Source organism: Pithys albifrons, chromosome 10 (genome assembly GCF_047495875.1).
Source record: "Pithys albifrons albifrons isolate INPA30051 chromosome 10, PitAlb_v1, whole genome shotgun sequence".
Classification (NCBI taxonomy): Eukaryota; Metazoa; Chordata; class Aves; order Passeriformes; family Thamnophilidae; genus Pithys; species Pithys albifrons.
The window spans coordinates 32,659,922-32,681,646 of record NC_092467.1 but is presented as its reverse complement, the minus strand read 5'-3'; the positions used below and the strand labels follow the sequence as shown (position 1 = coordinate 32,681,646).

General features: G+C 53.5%; 1 protein-coding gene across 1 annotated transcript in view; it reads right to left on the bottom strand.

The window, feature by feature from the left end:
- The window catches only part of SGIP1 (SH3GL interacting endocytic adaptor 1), a 61,400-nt gene extending 43,843 nt beyond the window's left edge, over positions 1 to 17,557 (bottom strand). Inside the window, exons 1-2 of the mRNA XM_071564911.1 lie at positions 17,275 to 17,557; positions 2,312 to 2,375 (exon numbers count right to left, since the gene is read on the bottom strand). Of these exons, the coding sequence (XP_071421012.1) occupies positions 2,312 to 2,375; positions 17,275 to 17,284 (74 nt within the window). The 5' untranslated portion in view covers positions 17,285 to 17,557. The remainder of the gene's footprint in view (positions 1 to 2,311; positions 2,376 to 17,274) is intronic.
- Between the last annotated feature and the right edge of the window lie 4,168 nt (positions 17,558 to 21,725).

Sequence of the window (21,725 nt, the reverse complement as noted above, 5' to 3'; positions counted from 1 at the left end):
TCCTCCGCAGCCGCTGCTCTGCCAACCTGGTATTGCCCCGAGTGCCCCACACTCCTTATCCCTGTGCCACCGGCTCCCACAGCTCTGCCACCCCGGTACCCCTCTGGGTGCCCGACATTCCTTATCCCTGTGCCACCGGCTCGCAAGGGCAGCTCCGCCACCCCAGTACCACCCTGGGTGCCCAACATTCCCTATCCCTGTGCCACCGGCTCCCACAGCTCTGCCCCCCCAGTACCACCCTGAGTGCCCAACATTCCTTATCCCTGTGCCACTGGCTCCCACAGCTCTGCCACCCCAGTACCACCCTGGGTGCCCAACATTCCTTATCCCTGTGCCACTGGCTCCCACAGCTCTGCCACCCTGGTACCCCTCTGGGTGCCCAGCATTCCTTATCCCTGTGCCACCAGCGGCTTCCACAGCTGCTGCTCTGCCACCCTGGTACCACCCCAAGTGTGTGGCATTCCTTATCCCTGTGCCACCAGCTCCCACAGCTCTGCCACCCCAGTACCACCCTGAGTGCCCAGCATTCCCTATCCCTGTGCCACCGGCTCCCAAGGGCAGCCTGGAGCGGGCATGGATGCCATGGCACGGGGTAAGGCAGGAGGGAGACCTGGCTCTGCCACATCCTGCTTTACCTTCTCAGGAGGAAAAAGAAAAATTCAAAGCTGGCTGATTCCTGCCCATGCTTTGGATAAATTAAAGGTGAACTAACACATGGCTGGAGCTCCTGGTTGTCCCATGGCCTGGCTGGTGGATGGATGCCACCACTGGTGGTGCCAAGCCATCCTGTGCCATCAGGAGAATAGCTCAGTGCTGCACAGCCTCTCCTGGGATGTCTCTGCCCTGTTTCTGGGCCCCTCTTTGCCCTGCACTGGGCTCAGCATGGCCAGGCCTGCAGAGCACGTCCCTTGGCACAGGAATCCTCCAAACCCGCAGCCACCAAGACATAAAACCACTCAGGAAAACAAATCCAAATGAAATAAAATAAAAAACCACCAGAGTTTGTGCTGTGCCAGACCCCTGTGTGATGGTGCAGATACAGGAGAGGGGCTCCCTCCCCTGCTCTGTGCCCAGCACAGGCTGCTCTGGGACACCCACCCCAGAGCCACAGCAGGTGTGACTGAGAATCACAGAGTCACTGAGGTTGGAAAAGCCCCTCAGACCATCGAGTCCAACACTGCCAAGGCCACCACTGACCATGGCCCCAAGTGCCACATCCACGGGGCTTTTAAATCCCCCATGGGATGGGGAACCACCCCTGCCCTCGACATCCTGTTCCAATGCCTGACAGACCTTTCCATGAAACCATTTTTCCCAATATCCAACCTAAATCCCTTCTGATCCAAAAGAAGGACATTCCCTCTGCTCCTGTCCCTGTGCCCTGGAGCAGAGCCCGACACACCCCGGCTCCCCCTCCTGGCAGGGATTGCAGAGCCAAAAGGTCCCCCCTGAGCCTCCTTTTCTCCAGGCTGAGCCCCCCCAGCTCCCTCAGCCCCTCCTGCTGCTCCAGCCCCTTCCCAGCTCCCTCAGCCCCTCCTGCTGCTCCAGCCCCTTCCCAGCTCCCTCAGCCCCTCCTGCTGCTCCAGCCCCTTCCCAGCTCCCTCAGCCCCTCCTGCTGCTCCAGCCCCTTCCCAGCTCCCTCAGCCCCTCCTGCTGCTCCAGCCCCTTGCCCAGCTCCCTCAGCCCCTCCTGCTGCTCCAGCCCCTTCCCAGCTCCCTCAGCCCCTTTCCCAGAGCCCTCCCTGGGCTGGGCTCAGCATCCCACCCAGCTCTGCACCCACACACAGCATCCCCTGTCAGATGGACAGAGATCCCTCCTGCCAGATGTTTTCCTGGGAAGCAAACCCATGTCCCAGAGCAGACCCAAAGCATCTGGTGCTCCACCAGCCCCTTGAACCATCCCAACCTGCCCAACCACAGAGCTCCTCCCCACCACAGCTCCACTGCCTGCACAAGCATCTGTTTGAATGGAATTTGCATCTCTCAGGAGCTCAGCAGATGAGCAGATCAGTAGTTTGGGCAGAGATTAATCTGCTGGAACTCTCAGGGGAGTCATTTCCCCCTGATCACCAGGAACTGTCACTGTAAATCACACACACATGAGAACCTGCTGGATCATCTCTGCAGGAGGACACTCCTGGTTTGGGGGCCACTGGATGGCCAAGGGGAAGCAGCTTCAGGGCATTTGTTATTCCAGACTCGATGTAATAAATGCCTGTGCTGCCCCAGCCTCCTGCCTGCCCTGGCACTGTGGCAGCCACTCCTGGCTGGCATCATTACCCATTTATGTGGTTTCCATCTCCTCTACTCACGTGGAATCAGTGTCCTTTTCTTTCTTGCGTATACCAAAGGCCTTCCTGGTACGTTTTTTCAATCCTGTGGGGACAAGGAACACAAAGAAAAATGCAACATTAATATAACACTTCAAGTAAATCCTCCAAAAGGTTCCTTATTCCCTTGCTGCCTGTAACCCATAAATAAGGTCAAACGAGGGAAGAGCCAAGCCCAGGAGCTGCCAGCAGGACCTTGCAGGTTGTGTGTACATTTGCTTGTGCCATTTATTTGTTCACTTAACACTTATTAACTCGGCCCCAGTGTGTGTGACTGTAATTCACAGGTAATATTTCTAAGCTTTGTCTTCATTACACCCTCGTGCTGTGTGGGCTCTAACACATGGAGGGGGAACCCCTCTTTGGTGGTGAAAACCAGTTTAAATCATGAGCTTTGTCATCTTCTGTGCTGATTCTTGATCTGCACAAGAACATGGAGCTCTAACACATGGAGAGGGAACCCCTCTTTGGTGGCAAAAACCAGTTTAAATCATGAGCTTTGTCATCTTCTGTGCTGATTCTTGATCTGCACAAGAACATGGAGCTCTAACACATGGAGAGGGAACCCCTCTTTGGTGGCAAAAACCAGTTTAAATCATGAGCTTTGTCATCTTCTGTGCTGATTCTTGACCTGCACAAGAACATGGAGAGGGAACCCCTCTTTGGTGGTGAAAACCAGTTTAAATCATGAGCTTTGTCATCTTCTGTGCTGATTCTTCACCTGCACAGGGCTCAAACTGATGCCTGGTACCAGTGATGCTGGAGCCAGATGGGAGGTGGGAAGTCCTGGAAGCCCCAGAGCCCAGGGGGGCAGCAGCCACTGCCCCAACACTGGGAAAGCAGATGGAGGAGAGGGGGTTTCTCCAGGTTTCTCCCTCTCTTTGCACAATCCCAGACTGGTCTGAGTCAGAAGGGATCTTAAAGCTCATCTCATTCCTGGGCAGGGACACTTTCCATGAGCCCAGGACTCTCTCACACAGCCCCAGCCTATGGGATCCATAAGTCCCAGCTGCCAAGGGCAGCACGAGCAGTTGGACCCCACGGGCTCCTCCTGGACCTTCATGGGCTCCTCCTGGACCTTCATGGGCTCCTCCTGGACCTTCATGGGCTCCTCCTGGACCTTCATGGACAGTTCTGGTGCTGCTACATCCACGTCTTTCAGCTTTCTTACTTTCTTCAGGACTCAAATGAGTCACTTGTAACAGAGGAACCTTCTCATTCATCTCCCCCCAGGAATAACTTCATCCTCCAAACTCAAATAGCACAGGAAAGGCCAAAGCCCCCAGAAAGGAGCTGTTGTTTAGTCTCCTCTGAAGCAGCACTCGATGTGGCTAAATTTTGTAACACAGCCTTCTGCTCAGTTATGTAATAGGCCCACCATCTGCTTGAAGTGGTGATGATTGAGGGGAAAAAGGGATATTTGGCAAAGGGAGAAGAAAAATCTCCTTTGGAGGTGGCTGTTGGGAGTCAGGGGAGCAGATCCCCCACCAGACCCCAGGGCAGGGCACTGACTGCCCCCATGGGGACACCAGGAGGGTTCCCAGGTCAGTGAGGGACAACACAGTGATTTCCCAGGACTGGAATTTTCCCTCTCAGAGGAGCTCCAGTTCCTCCTGGCACAGGGAAATGCCCCATCCAGCAGGGCAGGGGCTGAGCTGAGGGTTGTGCACAAAGGGCACTGCACACTCTGGGCCACGAGGCTCCTTTCTGATGCTTTTTTTAAGAGCTAAAGGACAGTAAAACCTGTCCTAGCAAGAGCAGTTCTTATAAAAATAACAATAAGATCTTGCCCATGGAGGGAATGCTCCATGGAGACACTACGGACTCAGGGGAACATCACATGACAAGACAGAGCCAGTGCTGGAAGAGAAAAGGTGATGGTAAGTGGGAGAGACAGCAGAGAAGAGGCAGTGAAGCAGCAGAAAGGCAGGCCTGAAAGAAAACAGGATATCCATGTGGGGTATAATTCATATTTAAGTTACTGTTACCCTTTTTTTAATCCCCTCTGGTCCAACCAAGAATTGGTATCTGAGAAGTAGGAACTACTATTTCAAAATATGTAAAGCTTCATAGTGTTTTCTTGAGAATTACCAGGATCTTCTTTTCTACACCAAAGATTTAAAAGCTCTGGAAGAAAATCAACCCTGTTCTCCCAAACTTGCCCTCCATCCCCAGGCAGTGGGAGCAGCTGCTGCCTCTGGACCCCCAGATATTGAGGGTGGTTCCTGGAGGAGGAGTTACTCCCTCAGGAGGATGGAGGTCATTAACAACAGACCTCTCCAAGAGGAGAGACAGAGTATTAATGGATTTCTGGGAAAACTAAAGGAAAAAATGCTTGAAATTAGTTCATCTGTGCACAAAGATAAATGTTATCTATGGCTATGCCAGAGACTGAAGACCAAAGTACTTGTGGGGAGGGGGAAAAGAAGAAAAAAAAGGAAGGGGAATAAGAAACAATCACTGTTTGCTTTGTGTTTTCTTTGGTTTGGTTGTGTGGGGTTTATCCAGAGCTGGATTTGAACCCCCTGCTTTCCCCACCTCACACAAACCTGCAGCTCCTCCCAGATCCCTTCCCTGAGCCCCCAGATGTGCAAAGTGCTGCTGTTCCAAACCCTGGGTTGGGTTCATGTCACTGGAGAAATAACAGCCCTCCCTCTACTCAGGAAGACAAAACTCCTGAGACCCCCGACCCACACCCAGAGGAAGGAGTTAACAGTGAATTCAACTGTCAGGAGTCAGGGTAGAACCACATCAAGCCCCAAATAACCCCCCAAACAGACATAGAATCACAGAATCAATTGGGTTGGAAATGACCTCCGAGATCATCAAGTCCAACCCTTGGTCCAACTCCAGTCCCTTTACCAGATCATGGCACTCAGTGCCACGGCCAAGCTCAGCTGAAAAACCTCCAGGGATGGGGAATCCACCCCCTCTCTGGGCAGCCCATTCCAATGCCTGAGCACTCTCTCTGTAAAGAATTTCTTTCTGATCTCCAACTTCAATTTCCCCTGGCAGAGCTTGAGCCCATCGTGCCCCCTTGTCCTATTGCTGAGTGCCTGGGAGAAGAGACCAACCCCCACCTGGCCAGAACTTCCCTTCAGGCAGTTCCAGACAGTGCTGAGGTCACCTCTGAGCCTCCTCTTCTCCAGGCTGAACACCCCCAGCTCCCTCAGCCTCTCCCCACAGGGCTTGTGCTCCAGTCCCTTCTCCAGCCTCGTTGCTCTTCTCACTTGGGTTGGAAGAGACCTCTGAGATCATCAACCCTTGATCCAACCCTACTGTGATCACCAGCCCAGGGCACAGAGTGCCCTGGGCTGCTGATCACAGTGGGGTTGGATCAAGACATGGTGGATTCTCTGTCCCTGGAGGTGTTTCAGAGGACACTCAGTGCCACATCCAGTCCCTTCTCCAGCCTCGTTGCTCTTCTCTGGCCCCGCTCCAGCCCCTCAATGTCCTTCCTGAGCTGAGGGGCCCAGAACTGAACACAACACTCAAGGTGTGGCCTCCCCAAGGCAGAGTCCAGGGGAAGGGTCACTGTCCTGGCCCTGCTGGCCACACTAGTTTGGATCCAGGCCAGGATCCCATTGGCCTCAAACATTCTCAAACATCATCTAAGCCAGCCCAGAGACCCCCCTGCTTTGACACAGCATCAGCCTGAGCCTCCCACCAGTGACACACTTGACATGAAAATGGGCATTTTGGTTCATTGCAAACCCAAAGATCCTCAACCACTTCATCCTCTGTAGCAGAGAAAGGCAAATCTCAGCAGCTCCACTGCTGCAGTCAGTGTTAGTTTTGGTTTCCTTTAAATGTAATTAAGTTACTACAGACCTTCCCAACATCTGAAATGCTTTGCCATCCCAACCTCTGCATTACAGTCAGTCCCAGCCCCTGAGCAGCCTCAATAATGCAGTGAAAAACCAGCTCTCTGCACAGCCTTGGCAGAGTCATGAATATTTCACCCACCTTCATTTACAATTCTAATGACAGACCTGACTCCAGAGGAGACATCCTGGGCCACCAGCAAGTGCCAGCTGGGCAGAGATGGCACCACTGGGGTGGCAGCCACAGGGCTCAGCCTGCACCAGCACAGCCCTACAGGGCATGGAAGGGGCTGTGGCACAAATCCCTCAGGAGAAAAGCTCTGCTGCTGCTCCCTGTGCCTGTGTGGGGCCACCAGGCTCCAGAGCAAACCCACCACCCTGGAAGCTGGGATTGTCCACCTGGAGGAGAAAAAGCTCCAGAGAAACCTGAGAGCCCCTTCCAGAGCCTAAAGGGGCTCCAGGAGAGCTGGAGAGGGACTGGGGACAAGGGATGGAGGGACAGGACAAGAGGAATGGCTTACCACTGCCAGGGATAGATGGGATATTGGGAAGGAATTCCTGGCTGGGAGGGTGGGCAGGGCCTGGCACAGGTGCCCAGAGAAGCTGTGGCTGCCCCATCCCTGGGAGTGTCCCAGGCCAGGCTGGACAGGGCTTGGAGCAGCCTGGGCTGGTGGGAGGTGTCCCTGCCCATGGCAGGGGTGGCACTGGAGGAGCTTTGAAGTCCCTTCCAAGGCAAACCACTTGATGATTCTGCGACTATGATCCTCCACATGCTTACAACAGCTTCTCCCCATCAGAAAATAAATTAAAAACAAACAAAGAAAAAACCCCAAACAACAACAAAAACCTAAACCAAACAAACAAAACCCAAACAAACAAAAAAAAGGCAACAAAGAAAGAGGAAAAGGGATGAGGCCTCACTACAGTTCTATCACTCTCTGCCAGAACAGAACATTGCTGGCCTCTTGCTGTGGCTCTCAGAAGAAAAAACAACCCAAAAAACAACAACCCCCCCCCCAACAAAACTTAAAAATAAAAGTGAGCAACAACAATTGTGGGCTTGGTTGTTTGTTTGGTTTGGATTTTTTGGGTTTTTTTAATATATGCTGACAAGTTTGGTCCTTATCAAAGTCTCACTTGGCAGTCACTGGAGGACTGACAGTGTCTGAGAGCCTAAAACACAATCACAAACAAGCCTGAATAAAATGAAATAAAGCATTATAAGTTACTGCTCTGGGATCATTTCCTCCCACAGGAGTCCTGGTTGGCTTTGCCTCAAAGCCCCAGGAGGTTGAGCCTTGTAAATAAGAGTTTTGAGATGGTCACCCATCACTGGGTGGTCCAGTGATGGGCTTGGGCACCACCAGAGATCCAAAGTTTGCACCAAAGCCAAGCCCCACCATCAGGCAGGAACGTGCCAAAGAGGACAGAGCTGGCACCACACCCAGCCTGGTCCTGCTCAGCCCCTGAGGCAGAGCCCAGCACCCCTGGGTGACCCCTGGGCTGAAGGCAGAGTGGTCAGGGCAGCCAAGAGGCAGGAGGAGATGGAGATGGGCACCTGCAGGAGCTTCAGCCCCCAGCACAGCTCCAAAGCCACGTCAGGAGCAGCTGCAGTGCCACCCAAACACCCACCCAGGAATGGAAATGGGGTGCTGAGGAATCCCCACCCCAAAGGGCAGAGGTGGCACAAGCCCATGGCTGATTCAGAAACACAGATACACTTCCAAGCATGAGGGTAATTCAGTCTCTGATCAGGTTGTGGCAAACTCTGCCTAAGGAGGTTTTGAATTAACATCCAACACCTCTGAAAACAAACATCTCACTCCAGCTACAAGCCAGGAGGAAGCTGGAGGGAGTCCTGTGGCCAGTGCCCACCCCCAGGGATCCAGAGGGGTTTGGGCTCCCAGGACCTGCCCATCCTGCCCCTTCTTCCCTCTGCAAAGGACCCAAATACCCATTGCAGGAGTTCAAAGGGCTGGGAAATGCCAGAGACCTGAGTCAAAACCTGCTCCTTGCACACCCTCAGCAAGGGAGGGAGCACTCACTGCCTGATCTGGAACCACAGAACCATTTAGAGTGGAAAACTCCTCCAAAATCAAGTCCAGCCACCCCCAAGCACTGCCAAAGCCACCACTGACCACGTCCCCAAGTGCCACCTTCACAGCTTCTCAATCCCTCCAGGGATGGGGACTCCACCACTGCCCTGGGCAGCTGTTCCAAGGCTTGACAACACTTTTAGTGAAGAAATTTTCCTTAATATCCAACCTAAATCTTCCTGGAATTTAAATCCACCCAGATTAATAAAACCTCTGCCTGGGCATTGGTCCCACCCCTTCACTTTGCAGGCACAACTCAGCTCAAACAACTCATGTACCTGCAGCCCAGGGAGGAGAGTCCAGGCTCAGCTGCAGCCCCAGGATGTGGGAATACACCCTGAGCCATGAAATGGATTTATATTCCATAAATAAATGGAATAAGGGGCACAGAACAAGGCCCAAGCCCAAAGCAAAGCAAAGCTTTGAGGCTGCATCCCAATAAACAGGGCAGGAGTTCATCCCTCTGCAAAGGAGCTGAGCATTCCAGGAGGGCTGAACATCAGAGGGATGCAAATTGGTGCTCACAGGTTCCTCACCAGCCCCTGGGAAGCAGCTGCAGGAGTCTCTCCCCACCCACTTTCCCCACAGCTTAGAGTCTGAATATCAGCTCTGAGCTCCTGATGTGCAGCCACCGAAGGGCCACGGGACAAATCTCCCCTCCAGTCTTGTCAGGGAATTCAGGCTGGAGACAGTTGTGGCTTTCATTCCTGGCTGGCACAGACACAGGAACACCAGATGTGCCTCCAAAGGTTGCTGTGCCATTTCAGGACTTGTCCAACACAGGCTCTCCCCACAAATGACACTCAGGTTTCTATTTTTAGGGGGGTTTAGGTGTAGAAAGGGAGGTGCCTGTTCCTTGCAGGGGCAGGAGGGCACTGGGCTCACACAGCACACCCAGGGGAGCCCACACACATATACAGAAATATATATATTAATGTATTTCAAAATATACCTAAATATAAATGCCCTCTGTTGGTATCTCCATCCCCCAAAAATCCCTCACTGTAAAACTCTCCTTTTCTCCCCAAGGCTTTGCCATTCCATCTGCTCCTCAGCCACCAGCCCTGGTGGAAAAGGAACCTCCTTAAAATCCATCCCCTCCACACACAGCACAGACTCCCAACAGGAAATACTCTGACAGGATTTATGGAAAATCCCCACCCATTGGGGGGTTGTGGTGCTCACACAGAACACAGGGACGTGTTAAACCCACCTAAAGCCTGGCCTGGGGGTGACACTCAAACCACTGGCCCCCCACCCACTGCAGGGACATCTGTGGCCCTCCACCAATCCCACTCCCAATTCCCGGGTGGAAAAGGGGGACACCTGGGTTGTTCTGGTGGCTTTTGTCATCTGTGTGTCACAGGAGCCCTTTCATAGAACCCAAAAATCATCAAGTCCAACCCTTGGTCCAACTCCAGTCCCTTTACCAGATCATGGCACTCAGTGCCACGGCCAAGCTCAGCTTAAAACCCTCCAGGGATGGGGAATCCACCCCCTCTCTGGGAGGGCACTGAGGAGGAGAAGAACTGGCCTTGGTGCTTCCAGCAAGAATAGAATCACAGAATCACTTGGGTTGGGAGAGAGCTCTGAGATCATCAAGTCCAACCCTTGATCCAACCCCACTGTGATCACCAGCCCAGGGCACTGAGTGCCCTGGGCTGGTGATCACAGTAGGGTTGGATCAAGATGTGGTAGATTCTCACTCAGTGCCCTGGGCTGGTGATCACAGTAGGGTTGGATCAAGATGTGGTGGACTCTCACTCAGTGCCACATCCAGTGTCACCTTAAATACCTCCAGGGATGGAGAATCCACCCCCTCTCTGGGCAGCCCATTCCAATGCCTGAGCACTCTCTCTGCAAAGAATTTTACCTGATCTCCAACTTCAATTTCCCCTGGCAGAGCTTGAGCCCATCGTGCCCCCTTGTCCTATTGCTGAGTGCCTGGGAGAAGAGACCAACCCCCACCTGGCCACAACTTCCCTTCAGGCAGTTCCAGACAGTGCTGAGGTCACCTCTGAGCCTCCTCTTCTCCAGGCTGAACACCCCCAGCTCCCTCAGCCTCTCCCCACAGGGCTTGTGCTCCAGTCCCTTCTCCAGCCTCGTTGCTCTTCTCAGTTGGGTTGGAAGAGACCTCCGAGATCATCAAGTCCAACCCTTGGTCCAACTCCAGTCCCTTTACCAGATCATGGCACTCAGTGCCACGGCCAAGCTCAGCTGAAAAACCTCCAGGGATGGGGAATCCACCCCCTCTCTGGGCAGCCCATTCCAATCCCTGAGCACTCTCTCTGCAAAGAATTTCTTTCTCATCTCCAACTTCAATTTCCCCTGGCAGAGCTTGAGCCCATCGTGCCCCCTTGTCCTATTGCTGAGTGCCTGGGAGAAGAGACCAACCCCCCCCCTTCCTTGGGCACCGGGCACAGCTCTGGGTGAGCTGCCAGGGAAAGGCCTCACCTGCCCTCAGTTTGCTCCCCCAATCCCAAATTTGCAATATTCACCTTTGCACACCATGAGGATTCACACCCCAAATGAAGCTGGACAAGACACTCCCCTCCCATTGCCTGGCCTGTCCCTCCCTCCATCTGCTGCCAAATCAGCACCTGGAGTTTAAAGCTGTGATTAACACTGGAGCTAAAAATAAAAGAGCAGGAGACATGACCCAAAGAAAGGTTTAATTTCCAGACAGTGCTTGAAAAAAAAAAACCAAACCTGACAGAGCTTCTCCCACCCCTCTGTGTCCCTGCAGAGGAGCTCGAGGCTCTGGGGGGAAGGGGCCAGGTAAACATGGAGCAGAAATGACCTTACTACTAATTCCTTGTGCAGCATAAATTATCTATAAATAACTTAACCAGCCTCCCTAAGTGTCAAAGGCCAAGCTGGATGGGGCTTAGAGCAACCTGGACTAGTGGAAAGTAGAATAAAATGAGCTTTAAGGCCCCTCCCAACCCCCAAAATTTTCATTATTGATTAACTTCACTAACAAGGTGCAACTTCAATGATTTCCACAGATCCAGCTTTAGAAAACCAACCCATTTGTGGGGCTGAATGAAATCCTTGAGGCACCTGAAGCAGGGCCAAGGCTGTGCAACCCCATTGTCCTCATCCCTATCCCAATCCTCCCTCCAGGATCATTTCCATACATCCCACACCTGATAACAATCTCTGCTTGGTGGTTTGAATTCCCTGCAATGTGTAGGTGGAGAGATTTAAGAGATTCTTCCCCCCCCCATAATACATCACTAAACAAAACCCCCCAAAATTCACACAAAAAATTCATAATTTAAACACCAAGGAAGATGGGACAATCCAGGAGTGCTTTTCCAAGGCTGGCATGGACCAGGAATGGCTCCAGATAACAGAGGAGGAATTTTCCAGCTCTGGGATCTCACTGTTTGCAAACATCATCCTCATTAGCAGCACTAATTTAGTGTAAACAGGGATGTGGGAGAGAATTTCTCCTTCCCACCCCTGCAGAGCCCACTGGTGTTTGGGGAGGTTGTGGGACAGGGTGGGAATTCCATGCCTGCTTCTGAAGGACAGCCCCAAAATAAAAAAAAAAAAATTAAAAAAACACACTGAAAACTAAACTGGAAATCAAAAATAAATCATTCTGGGAGCCTAAAAGTGTAAAAAACCCAAAAAATCCCAACAAAAACAAACAAACAAACAAAACCCCAACCAAACAGTAACTGTTGCCACTGTCAGTCTTGATCCTCTTTCATCCAGATAAAACAAGCCCCTAAACCCCTCCAGAAGCCCCCAGAAACTTCAGCTTGCAAGGGAATTTTGGTTCAAAACAAAGGGCTGAGGCCACTCAATGGCTGGCAAAGCAAACAGGGCCCCACTTTGTGCTCCTGCACTGCACGTGAGCAGCTCCCTCCCCTCACAAACCACCTGCACAGCACCAGGCTGGGCCTTTCTCCCTGTGAAAATTTAAATATACTGAATGAAATTAAAAAAACCCAATAAAATGTAGAAGAATTGGCCAGCAGGGAAAATGGGAATTCCACCAGCCAAGGTCTGTGCTGGCAGTGCCACATCCCACCCCCATCCCTTCCCACAGGCAGATGGATCCTCAGTGACAGGTTTGGGCATCCAAACAGTTCCAGGTCACTGCTCTGCAGGAGCTTTGCCTTCCCCTCGCTCCTCTCCCATCCCAGTGCTGGGTCAGGACCCACCAACCAGCTTTGCCCACCTTTAACTGATGAGACCCTGGAATGGAGGTTCAAGGTGACTAAACACCTGATTTAACCTGTATTTCTTTTTCCTACAGTGTCTTTAAAAGCTGAGCAAGGCCAATGAATCATCCAGAAAGCTCCTGCCTTGGCAGAGAAACCCAAATTACTGTGTTTGGGCACCAGTTCCAGATGCCCAAGGGCACATTTTAAACTGGGGTTCACTCCAAGGAGGAGTTTGCAGACCTGCACCCCGAGCAGCTCTTGAGTTTTCCCACCTTTTCTACCCAAAAGAAAACCCTGTTTGGATTTTGTTCCCACCTCTACATCCCACTGAGTGTTCCAGGTGTCAGGAAAACCTCAGGTTTTGCCACCTCACCCGTGTCCTGGTTTAAATCCTCACCACATTGGCACCATCAGGGCTTTAACTGGCAAATACCACCAGCCCCAACCCAAAGCACTGCCCAAATTCCCAGGGTTTGGGTGGGGCTTTTGGGAATTTTGGGCTACAGCCACTTCTCCCTCCTCCCTCTTGGCATGAACAAACACCCTGCCAGTGGAGTAGAGCTGGCAAACCCAAACAGCTCAGTGGGAAGAGTTTGAATGCCTGGAAAAAGGAATTACTTGGGGGGTTTTCCCTCCATTGACCAGATATTGTTGAACAAACTCAACCTGTGTTGATGGGGATGCTCTTCTGGTCCAGGTTGAGCCCAGAGTGCAGGAGGCATCACTGGAAGCACCACAACAGTGTGGGAGCACAACACCATCCCCTGGGCTGGACACACTGACCTGCTTTGAACCCTCAACACCAAGAGCTACAGAGCTCCTTCCCCTTTCTGCTCCAAACTCCTCACTTCCCAAGCCTCCATTTCCACATTCATCCTTGGCAGCTCAAAGTTCTCCAGATCAGCCCTTCAAACACATCCCAAAACTCTCAATGCACATCTCTGAGCTTGGGAAGTGGTGGGATGTGCCCAGCCCTCTGTGGAAGAGCCAACCCACTGGCTTAGGCTCAGCATCACCTCGTGCTGGGCATGACAGGAGGGGCAACAATCCTCTCCTGCATTCTTGAAAAACCACTTTCCTCACCAGTGTCAGGCCCGTCAGTTCAGCAGAAGGTCCCAGCAGATCCTTCTTCCATCTCAGAGGACACAAATGGAGATGCCTAAACAAGTCACAGCCCTGGTTCTCTTTGCCAGCTCAAGCTCAGTCATGGGTTTCTGCTCAAAAAACATGTTGGAAGACACAGGTCCTAATTCAATATTATGGCCCCTGTGTGTTTTCCAGGATGGTTTTGCCTCCCATGCCTCAGTTTTTGTTCCTTGTCTCCAACCTCCTGTTGGCTCCTCAGAAAGCAAATTTTTCTCCCAGGTCATTTCCTTGCTGAGTCCCACAGACAACACTGAGCACATTCAAATACACCTTTCACTGAAACAAGACCACCTAAAATATAATGAAATAAATCTTCTTGCCTAATCAAGAAGGAGACTTTTGAATGTATCATTTGATGCCTCTGGTCCGAGTTGTACCTGCTGAGCACGATGGAAACACAAGGCTGGAGGCAACCAGGGCTAGAAGGTGACTCAGGAAGGTTTTTGTCAGTTTAGATGTGACCAGTTATAGAAGTCCTGAATGGTTTGGGTTGGAAAGGACCTTAAACCCCCTCCAGTCCCACCCCTGTCATGGCAGGGACACCTCCCACCAGCCCAGGGTGCTCCAAGCCCTGTCCAACCTGGCCTTGGACACTTCCATGGATGGGACATCCCAAGTGACCAAACTTGCCAGAAACAGGTGCAAAAATCCTGGAGAAGAAAGTTAGAGAAATTCCCACTCTGGCAAGACTTCTCCCCAGCAACCACATGGTTTAGGGTCTGGAGAAACACCAGGACTGTCTCTCCCAGGAGAAATAACCTTCTCCAAAACACCCACAGCTGCTCCCCCTTTGCCACGTCACTGTCTAATCTTTCCACACCTCCTGGAGCTCTGGCTCCAGTGACATGAGGCAGCAGTGATTTCAAAACTTAATTAAGCTGCGTGAGATGCCTTCAGTACCCTGGAGATGCAACAGAGGGATTAAAAAAGGAGACAAACTTGTTCTTGTGCTCGGCTGTTCACCCTGATGACACACCCAGAGCATTTCCGAGGGCTGGAGTTGCTTAAAATCAAAGGGAACATCCAAACACCTCTCACATCTCCAGCCACACACAGGGGCCTCTCCAGCACCTGATGGGGCTTGATCCTCGTCCCCAAAACCATCTGCCCACCTGTCTGAGCAAAGCCAAGCACAGCAAATCCATTCCCAACACGGATGGGGGGAAATGGCAACACTTGCTCTCCCCACTGTGCTGTGGAGGTGGAGGGACATCTACCTGTGGTGGCTCAGACACCACAGGGCAGGTTTGGTTCCCTCCCAGCAAGGACTGGACTCTTGGAGCAGCATCCACACTCAGCTGCTTTAGGTATTATTGTGAGTTTTAATAATACAGTGAAAAATATCCACTTCCCCCCATCCCACCCCCCAGGAGAAGGGAAAAATATTCCTTATATTGAGTATAATGCCCATATCCAGTACAAATTGCTCATCCTGCACCATTCCCAAGGAGCCAAATCATCTTCTTTCCAAAGAGGAGCATCCAAAGGCATCAGCTGAGACAGGTCCATGGGTGGTGTTGGTGGCCTCATGGCCTGCCCTGTCACAGCCTTTCTCCACCCTCCACTTCCAGCTCAGTGTCCAACATTCTGGCCAGACAAGCCATTTTAATATCTAATTATTATACAACTCCCTTAAAGATGTTTCCTGCATTTTGTGTGGGTTTCAAAGCTCCAGATCAAATCAAGCTGAGCACCTTCCAATCATCCTCACATAAAAATAAATCATTCAGTGGGATCTTGGAGAAAGTCTCACCCTTCCACAAATAGGACCAACTTCCAAGCATTTAAAAACTCAAAAGCAGGAATTATCTCTTCTAATTCTCTCATTTCCTCTCCAGGTTCCCTGGTGCAGCAGAGAGTTGAGGAACAACATCTCAAGCAGTTGAAGAGTTACTTTTTATGACTAGTAATTTTTTCCAGATTTTTTTAAGTACAATATTGGCTCCTGAAAGGTGATTCCATCTCTGCCAGAGCACGACCAGCCCCAGGCCTGGATGGCACCTCCACTGTGGGGCTGGGCACCCCCTGCCAGCACCCACCTGCCTTGGCCACAAGGACCAAAGTTCCTGCACAGCAGCACATTGTGGGTGTTCCACAAACAAGGCAAAAATCCTTAAGGAATAAAACAAACTCCAAAAAACTCACACCTCAAACAAAACACCCAAATCCCCAAAAAACCCTGAAAGGATCAACCAACTTCCCCTGACCAGCCTCAAAATAATTAAACAACCCAAACCAAGGTTTATAATAGGCCAACTTCAATTTATCTGCATTAATTCCTCCATAAATACAGGAATTTGGGAGCAGCCACGTTGTTAAGGACACATTCTCCACAATTCCCAATTCCAGCTCCCAACCTGCCTTGTCTGTCGGCACAGTGGGATGAGTTTGATGTCATGGGCTAAAATTAAAATCTCTTTTGCTAATCAGTATCAGACAAGGCACTGAAGGCATTTCCTCCTATCAAAGGACAGCCAAACTCATTTTCTGAATGTGCAAACCCCCAGGAGAAGCCATTCCTGGGTGTCCACACACGGCCATGACGACACCCCAATTCCCAAGATCAGGCAAATATTTGGAGCCAATCGAGCAGTCTCTGCTCTGTGGAGCCTGATGCCTCTCCAGGGTGATTTGGGCAGGGGAGCAGAGCCTGATTTCCAGGCACACACCAAGAGGCAGCCCAATTTCTGCCTGTCATCTCGGGAAGGCCAGAACTGCCTGGTTCGTGTGCCAGCAGCGCCACAAGCCCAGGGTTGGACGTGGCTCCACCAAGACAGGCCCTGCTGCTGCCACCAACGGGCCACAGACCCAAAAATATGGATATTCTCATCTCCTTGGCCCTGAAGTATCTATTCTGCTAAAAAAAAATTAAATTAAAAAATCATCCTTTCCTACGTTGTGCTCCAGAAGGCATTAAAAAATTAACTAATAACAAGAAGGGCTTTACATATGGCTGAGACAGACAGAGGATAAAATTCCTGTGATGCCCAAAGGCTTTTCCCACACAGGATCAGACACAGTCTCCCAACGCTCCCTGAAGCATCTTGTGCCTGGAGCCCATATTTCCTTCTCATTTCCCTTTTTATTCCAATAAGCATCAACCCAAGAGCCACCCCCCCCTTCCCCAGATCCTGCATCTCCAAACCAGTGCCACGACATGGCAAAAAAAATCACCTTAACTTCCAAATTCCCTGTTTCCTACTGAAAAGATGCTTTTCCATCAAGCTCAAAACACCAAACCCCATCAGGATGCAGAGCCCAGGGCTCAAAACACCCAAATCCATCCTCTGTGCATCACACCAGGCTGAGAAACAGGCATTCCATGCAGGCAGAGGATAAATTAATCCTTAAAGGGTCCCCAATTCCGACGGCCCCAGCCCAGTCCAGGGAGCCCCAGGAAGCAGCAGCTCTGCTGATAACTGAGCTTTGCACACCCCGAGCTGCCTACACAGGGTTGGGGATGGAACTGCAAATAATCTGATGGGTTGGATATTATATCACCCTCCTCTGGCTCGGCGGCAGCGGGCAGGGTGCTCCGGCTCGGCTGGCACCAGGGGCAGGGGAGAACCTCATTTTTATCATTATTATCATCAGTATTTCGGTCAGAAAAGGCTCCCCACAGGCGGGTTCGGCGCATCCTCCCCCGCGGCTTTGCGAAGCGCCGGCAGCCCGAGAGCCACGCTCGGCTCATCCCTTACCTTCCATCATGGTGGCAGAATTGCATTCCTCAATTTCCAAGGAGCCTGAAAAAACACGGGAGAACACGATCCCTGTTAGCGGCCGCTCAACGCCAGCCCTTCGCCAACCCCACGCCTCGGATGCTGCCAGAATATCCCGGAGGATGGAGCGGGAATGCCGGCGCTAAGGGCAGGCCATGGATGCTGCTGCGCCTGTATCACCTCCAGCATCGCATCGCGGAGGATGCTGAGAGAAAGGGAGGGAGGACGAGCCGCGCTGGGCTCGGGCGCAGCCGGTGCCTCCCGCCCCGCACCTCCCTCACATGCGCGCTCGCTGCCGACACACCCCCCGGGAACACACCAACCTAGTTCCCAGATTTTATTTTTTTTTCTTTTTCTTCCCCCCCATTTTCACCAAAAAGCATAACCTCTCTCCTACCTCGTGACGCACTTCCCCTCCCTTAATCCTATTGCAGCGGGCGCAGGAGCGAGATTAATGCCCGGGCGCTGTCAGATTAGGAGAGCGGCTGGCACGGGGGGGAGAGCCGGCAATCCCGGCGGGATGAGGCGGCTGGCACGGGGAGGGAGCGCCGGCAATCCCGGCGGGATGAGGCGGCTGGCACGGGGGGGGAGGGAGAGCCCGCAATCCCGGCGGGATGAGGCGGCTGGCACGGGGAGGGAGCGCCCGCAATCCCGGCGGGATGAGGCGGCTGGCACGGGGAGGGGAGCGCCGGCAATCCCGGCGGGATGAGGCGGCTGGCACGGGGAGGGGAGCGCCGGCAATCCCGGCGGGATGAGGCGGCTGGCACGGGGAGGGGAGAGCCGGCAATCCCGGCGGGATGAGGCGGCTGGCACGGGGGAGAGGGCCGGCAATCCCGGCGGGATGAGGCGGCTGGCACGGGGAGGGGGAGCGCCGGCAATCCCGGCGGGATGAGGCGGCTGGCACGGGGGGGTGAAGAGCCGGCAATCCCGGCGGGATGAGGCGGCTGGCACGGGGAGGGAGCGCCGGCAATCCCGGCGGGATGAGGCGGCTGGCACGGGGAGGGAGCGCCGGCAATCCCGGCGGGATGAGGCGGCTGGCACGGGGAGGGAGCGCCGGCAATCCCGGCGGGATGAGGCGGCTGGCACGGGGAGGGAGCGCCGGCAATCCCGGCGGGATGAGGCGGCTGGCACGGGGAGGGAGCGCCGGCAATCCCGGCGGGATGAGGCGGCTGGCACGGGGAGGGAGCGCCGGCAATCCCGGCGGGATGAGGCGGCTGGCACGGGGTGGGGGGAGAGCCGGCAATCCCGGCGGGATGAGGCGGCTGGCACGGGGGGATGAGGTGGCACAGCTCACCCGGCACGGGAGCGAGAGCCGGCAATCCCAGCGGGATGGGGTGGCACAGCTCGGCCGGCACGGGCGCTGCGGGCACCAGGCCCTCCGCGCCTCTCTCGCAGCCATTCGAGGGACAAATCCATCGGCTGACGTCACATGGGCAGCAATTAGCCCTGAAAGGCTGATGTGGGAGAAATTTCTCCCCGGCTGCCTCTCCCAGCAGCGCTAGGGAATTAATTTCGCATGAGGAGCAGCCGAAGCGTCGCTGGAGAGGCAAAAAAAGGGGCTGGGAGGGAGCGGGGGGGCTGCCAGAGCTGAGCCAGCCGCTGTCTGGGCACCCCTCAGCCCCTCGCCAGCTGCACCCCGAGAGATGCCACCCATTTCTCTGCCAGCCACAGCCTCCAGCCCCCCCGAGCGCCCCTCACCACCTTCCCACCAGCTCCGAGAGCGCTGCGGGGGCACGGGGAGCTCAGCTGGGGGCACAGGCAATGCCAACGCAGGAGTTATCGGGACACTACCAGGATTGTCCAAGGAAATGAGAGATATAAAACCGTTTCTGGCAAAATTGGCTTTAACCAGCTCCAAAGGGCCAATTATTTTGTTTTGCTGGCAGGAAAGAGGCTGTAACGCTCCTCAGTCGTCCCGAAGCTGTTCCCACGCGCGGCTGCAGGAGCAAAAGGTGCATTCTCGGCATCCTCATCCCCAGCAGCATCCACCGCTGGAAGTGCCAGCAGGGAAAGCTCCGTGCCCTGCAGGGCACACCCAGACTCTGTCCCCGACGGCAGCACCGCGGCACAGACCGGGATTGGGACCCTCAGCACCCCCGTGCCTGCTGGAGGAGCTGCCTCACCCACTCGCGCTCCCCGCCGGGCACCACAGGGCGGTTTAGGGACAACCGGCCCCTTTCAGCACTTGCAAATGTGGCTTTTCAACGTGACCTCCTCGTGTCAGTGACGGAAACTTCACTTCTACCTCTCGCCCCGCATCAGCATCTTTAGGATCATCCCCATCAGCCACACGAGTTTGTCAGGACTTCACTCTGCTCACAAGCAGGGACAGCAACACCCACACCGTTTCCCCCATTAAAAAAATAAATCCAGTTTTCTCCATTTAAATAATCAACGCTATTTTCCCCAATCAAATAATAATGAAAAAACACCACACTTAAATATTTTTCCCTATTTAAAAAGTTAATCCGAAAGCCAAGCACCTCCAAGGGTCTGGACACAGCAGTGAGGAAATGAACTTCAGCACCACAGCAGGGTGTCCAGATCGAGTGTCCCCAGCCGGTGAGAAATGCCACAGCACCCGGAAAAGGGATGGGATTATTTAACAGATGGTTCCTTTAATCCATGCAAGGAGCTCCTGGGACCTGCCTGCAGTGCCTGTGCTTCCAGCCCGGGGAAGTGTGCCCAGAGCTTTCAGGAATTCCGTCTGTAATCCTAGGGTGAGCACAAGGCACCAAATGTCACTCTGCTGTCCCCTGAGCCCAACTCCAAAACTCCCAGAGGAGCCAGGCTGGCATACATGGCAGGATGCCCCAGTGGTGGGCATGTACCTGCCACATCAAAATCCCTCCTCAGATATTTATCTTCCAAAAATTCATAGAGCTGCAGCACCACAGTCCCAGCACCCCCATCCCTGGGAGTGTCCCAGGCCAGGCTGGACAGGGCTTGGAGCACCCTGGGCTGGTGGGAGGTGTCCCTGCCCATGGCAGGAGTGGCACTGGATGAGCTTTAAGGTCCCTTCCAACACAAACCATTCTGGGATTGTATGATCCCACATTCCAGTGTCTCCACTGCCAGCCAGGACAGACCCACATCCCACAACTCTTGTGATGCTCCAGGGCAGATATTCCTTAAGCAAGAAGATCCACAATACCCTCAGCAACCCCCTCCAAGGCTGGGCAATGGGTAAATAAGTTCTTTGCCCCCATTTCAGTGCTGGCTTTGGGCAGCTTTCCCTTCACAGCAGCACCTGCTGCCCGAGCACAGCTGGGAATCCCTGGGATACTGATCCCCCAGCACAGCTCCAGCTTTCCTCAGCTCTGCAGGATGTTCTTGACCTTACGAAATCCTTCCTGTCGTGTGGCAACACCGAAACTCACCTTCCTGAGGGCAAAATTAACCCCAAACTAAGGACACCACGAACCTGCTCCTGGCACGGGCTCTTCCCAAAGGCAGGTGGCACAGGGAGAGCCAGGTCCCTGCCAGCACACCCCCCTGTGCCCAGAGGGAGGGCAGGGTGCCAGCGAGCCCCTCTCTGCTCGAGGCAAACTCCATCTTTACAGATTCCCAGTCCTTCCAACTGCCACAAGAACAATTCTCAGGAAAGACACTGGAAATCTCCGGCGGCTCCTGCAGGAGACGCATCAGGAAACTGCCAGCAAACAGCAACAGATGAAGCCAACAGCCTTAAGATCAAAAAATAAAAAACCCCCAAAAATAAAGAGCAGCAAGTGAGTCACTGGGTGCATTACTCATATCCGAGCCCAGTCATGCTGGAGCTCCATGTGACGGCGCAGTGGAGGAGCCCGGCTCGGCCTGCAGGGGGATTTGCTAAATAAAACCCCAATCCTCCAGCCTCATCCTCACCCAGGAGCTGGCCCTGGCAAATCCCTGGCATTAAGGGCAGCCAGAGGGTTGTTTACATCTCCCCACCCCACAACCCTTTCGCTAAATCGTAATTAAACCTTGGCTAAGAACAAGCTCATCCTTCATCTGCTCCTGGTGGGATGCAGTGGACAGACCCCCAGTCCCTCCTGGCTGGGGGCTCCCAATGTCCCAGCACTGGACACTGACCCCCATCACCTCCAAAACAGGCTTTCCAACCAAGTTCAGCCATTTGCCTCTTTCCCTATAAACCTGGGTTCATTGGAGACATGGGCAGGGACACCTCCCACCAGCCCAGGCTGCTCCAAGCTCTGTCCAGCCTGGCCTTGGACACTTCCAGGGATCCAGGGGCAGCCACAGCTTCTCTGCCCAACCTGTGCCAGGGCCTGCCCACCCTCCCAGCCAAGAATTCTTTCCTAATATCCCACCTAATCCCTGCCCTCTGGCAGTGGGAAGCCATTCCCTGTGTCCTGTCCCTCCATCCCTTGTCCCAAGTCTCCCTCCAGCTCTCTTTGAGCCCCTTTAGGCCCTGGAAGGGTTTTAAG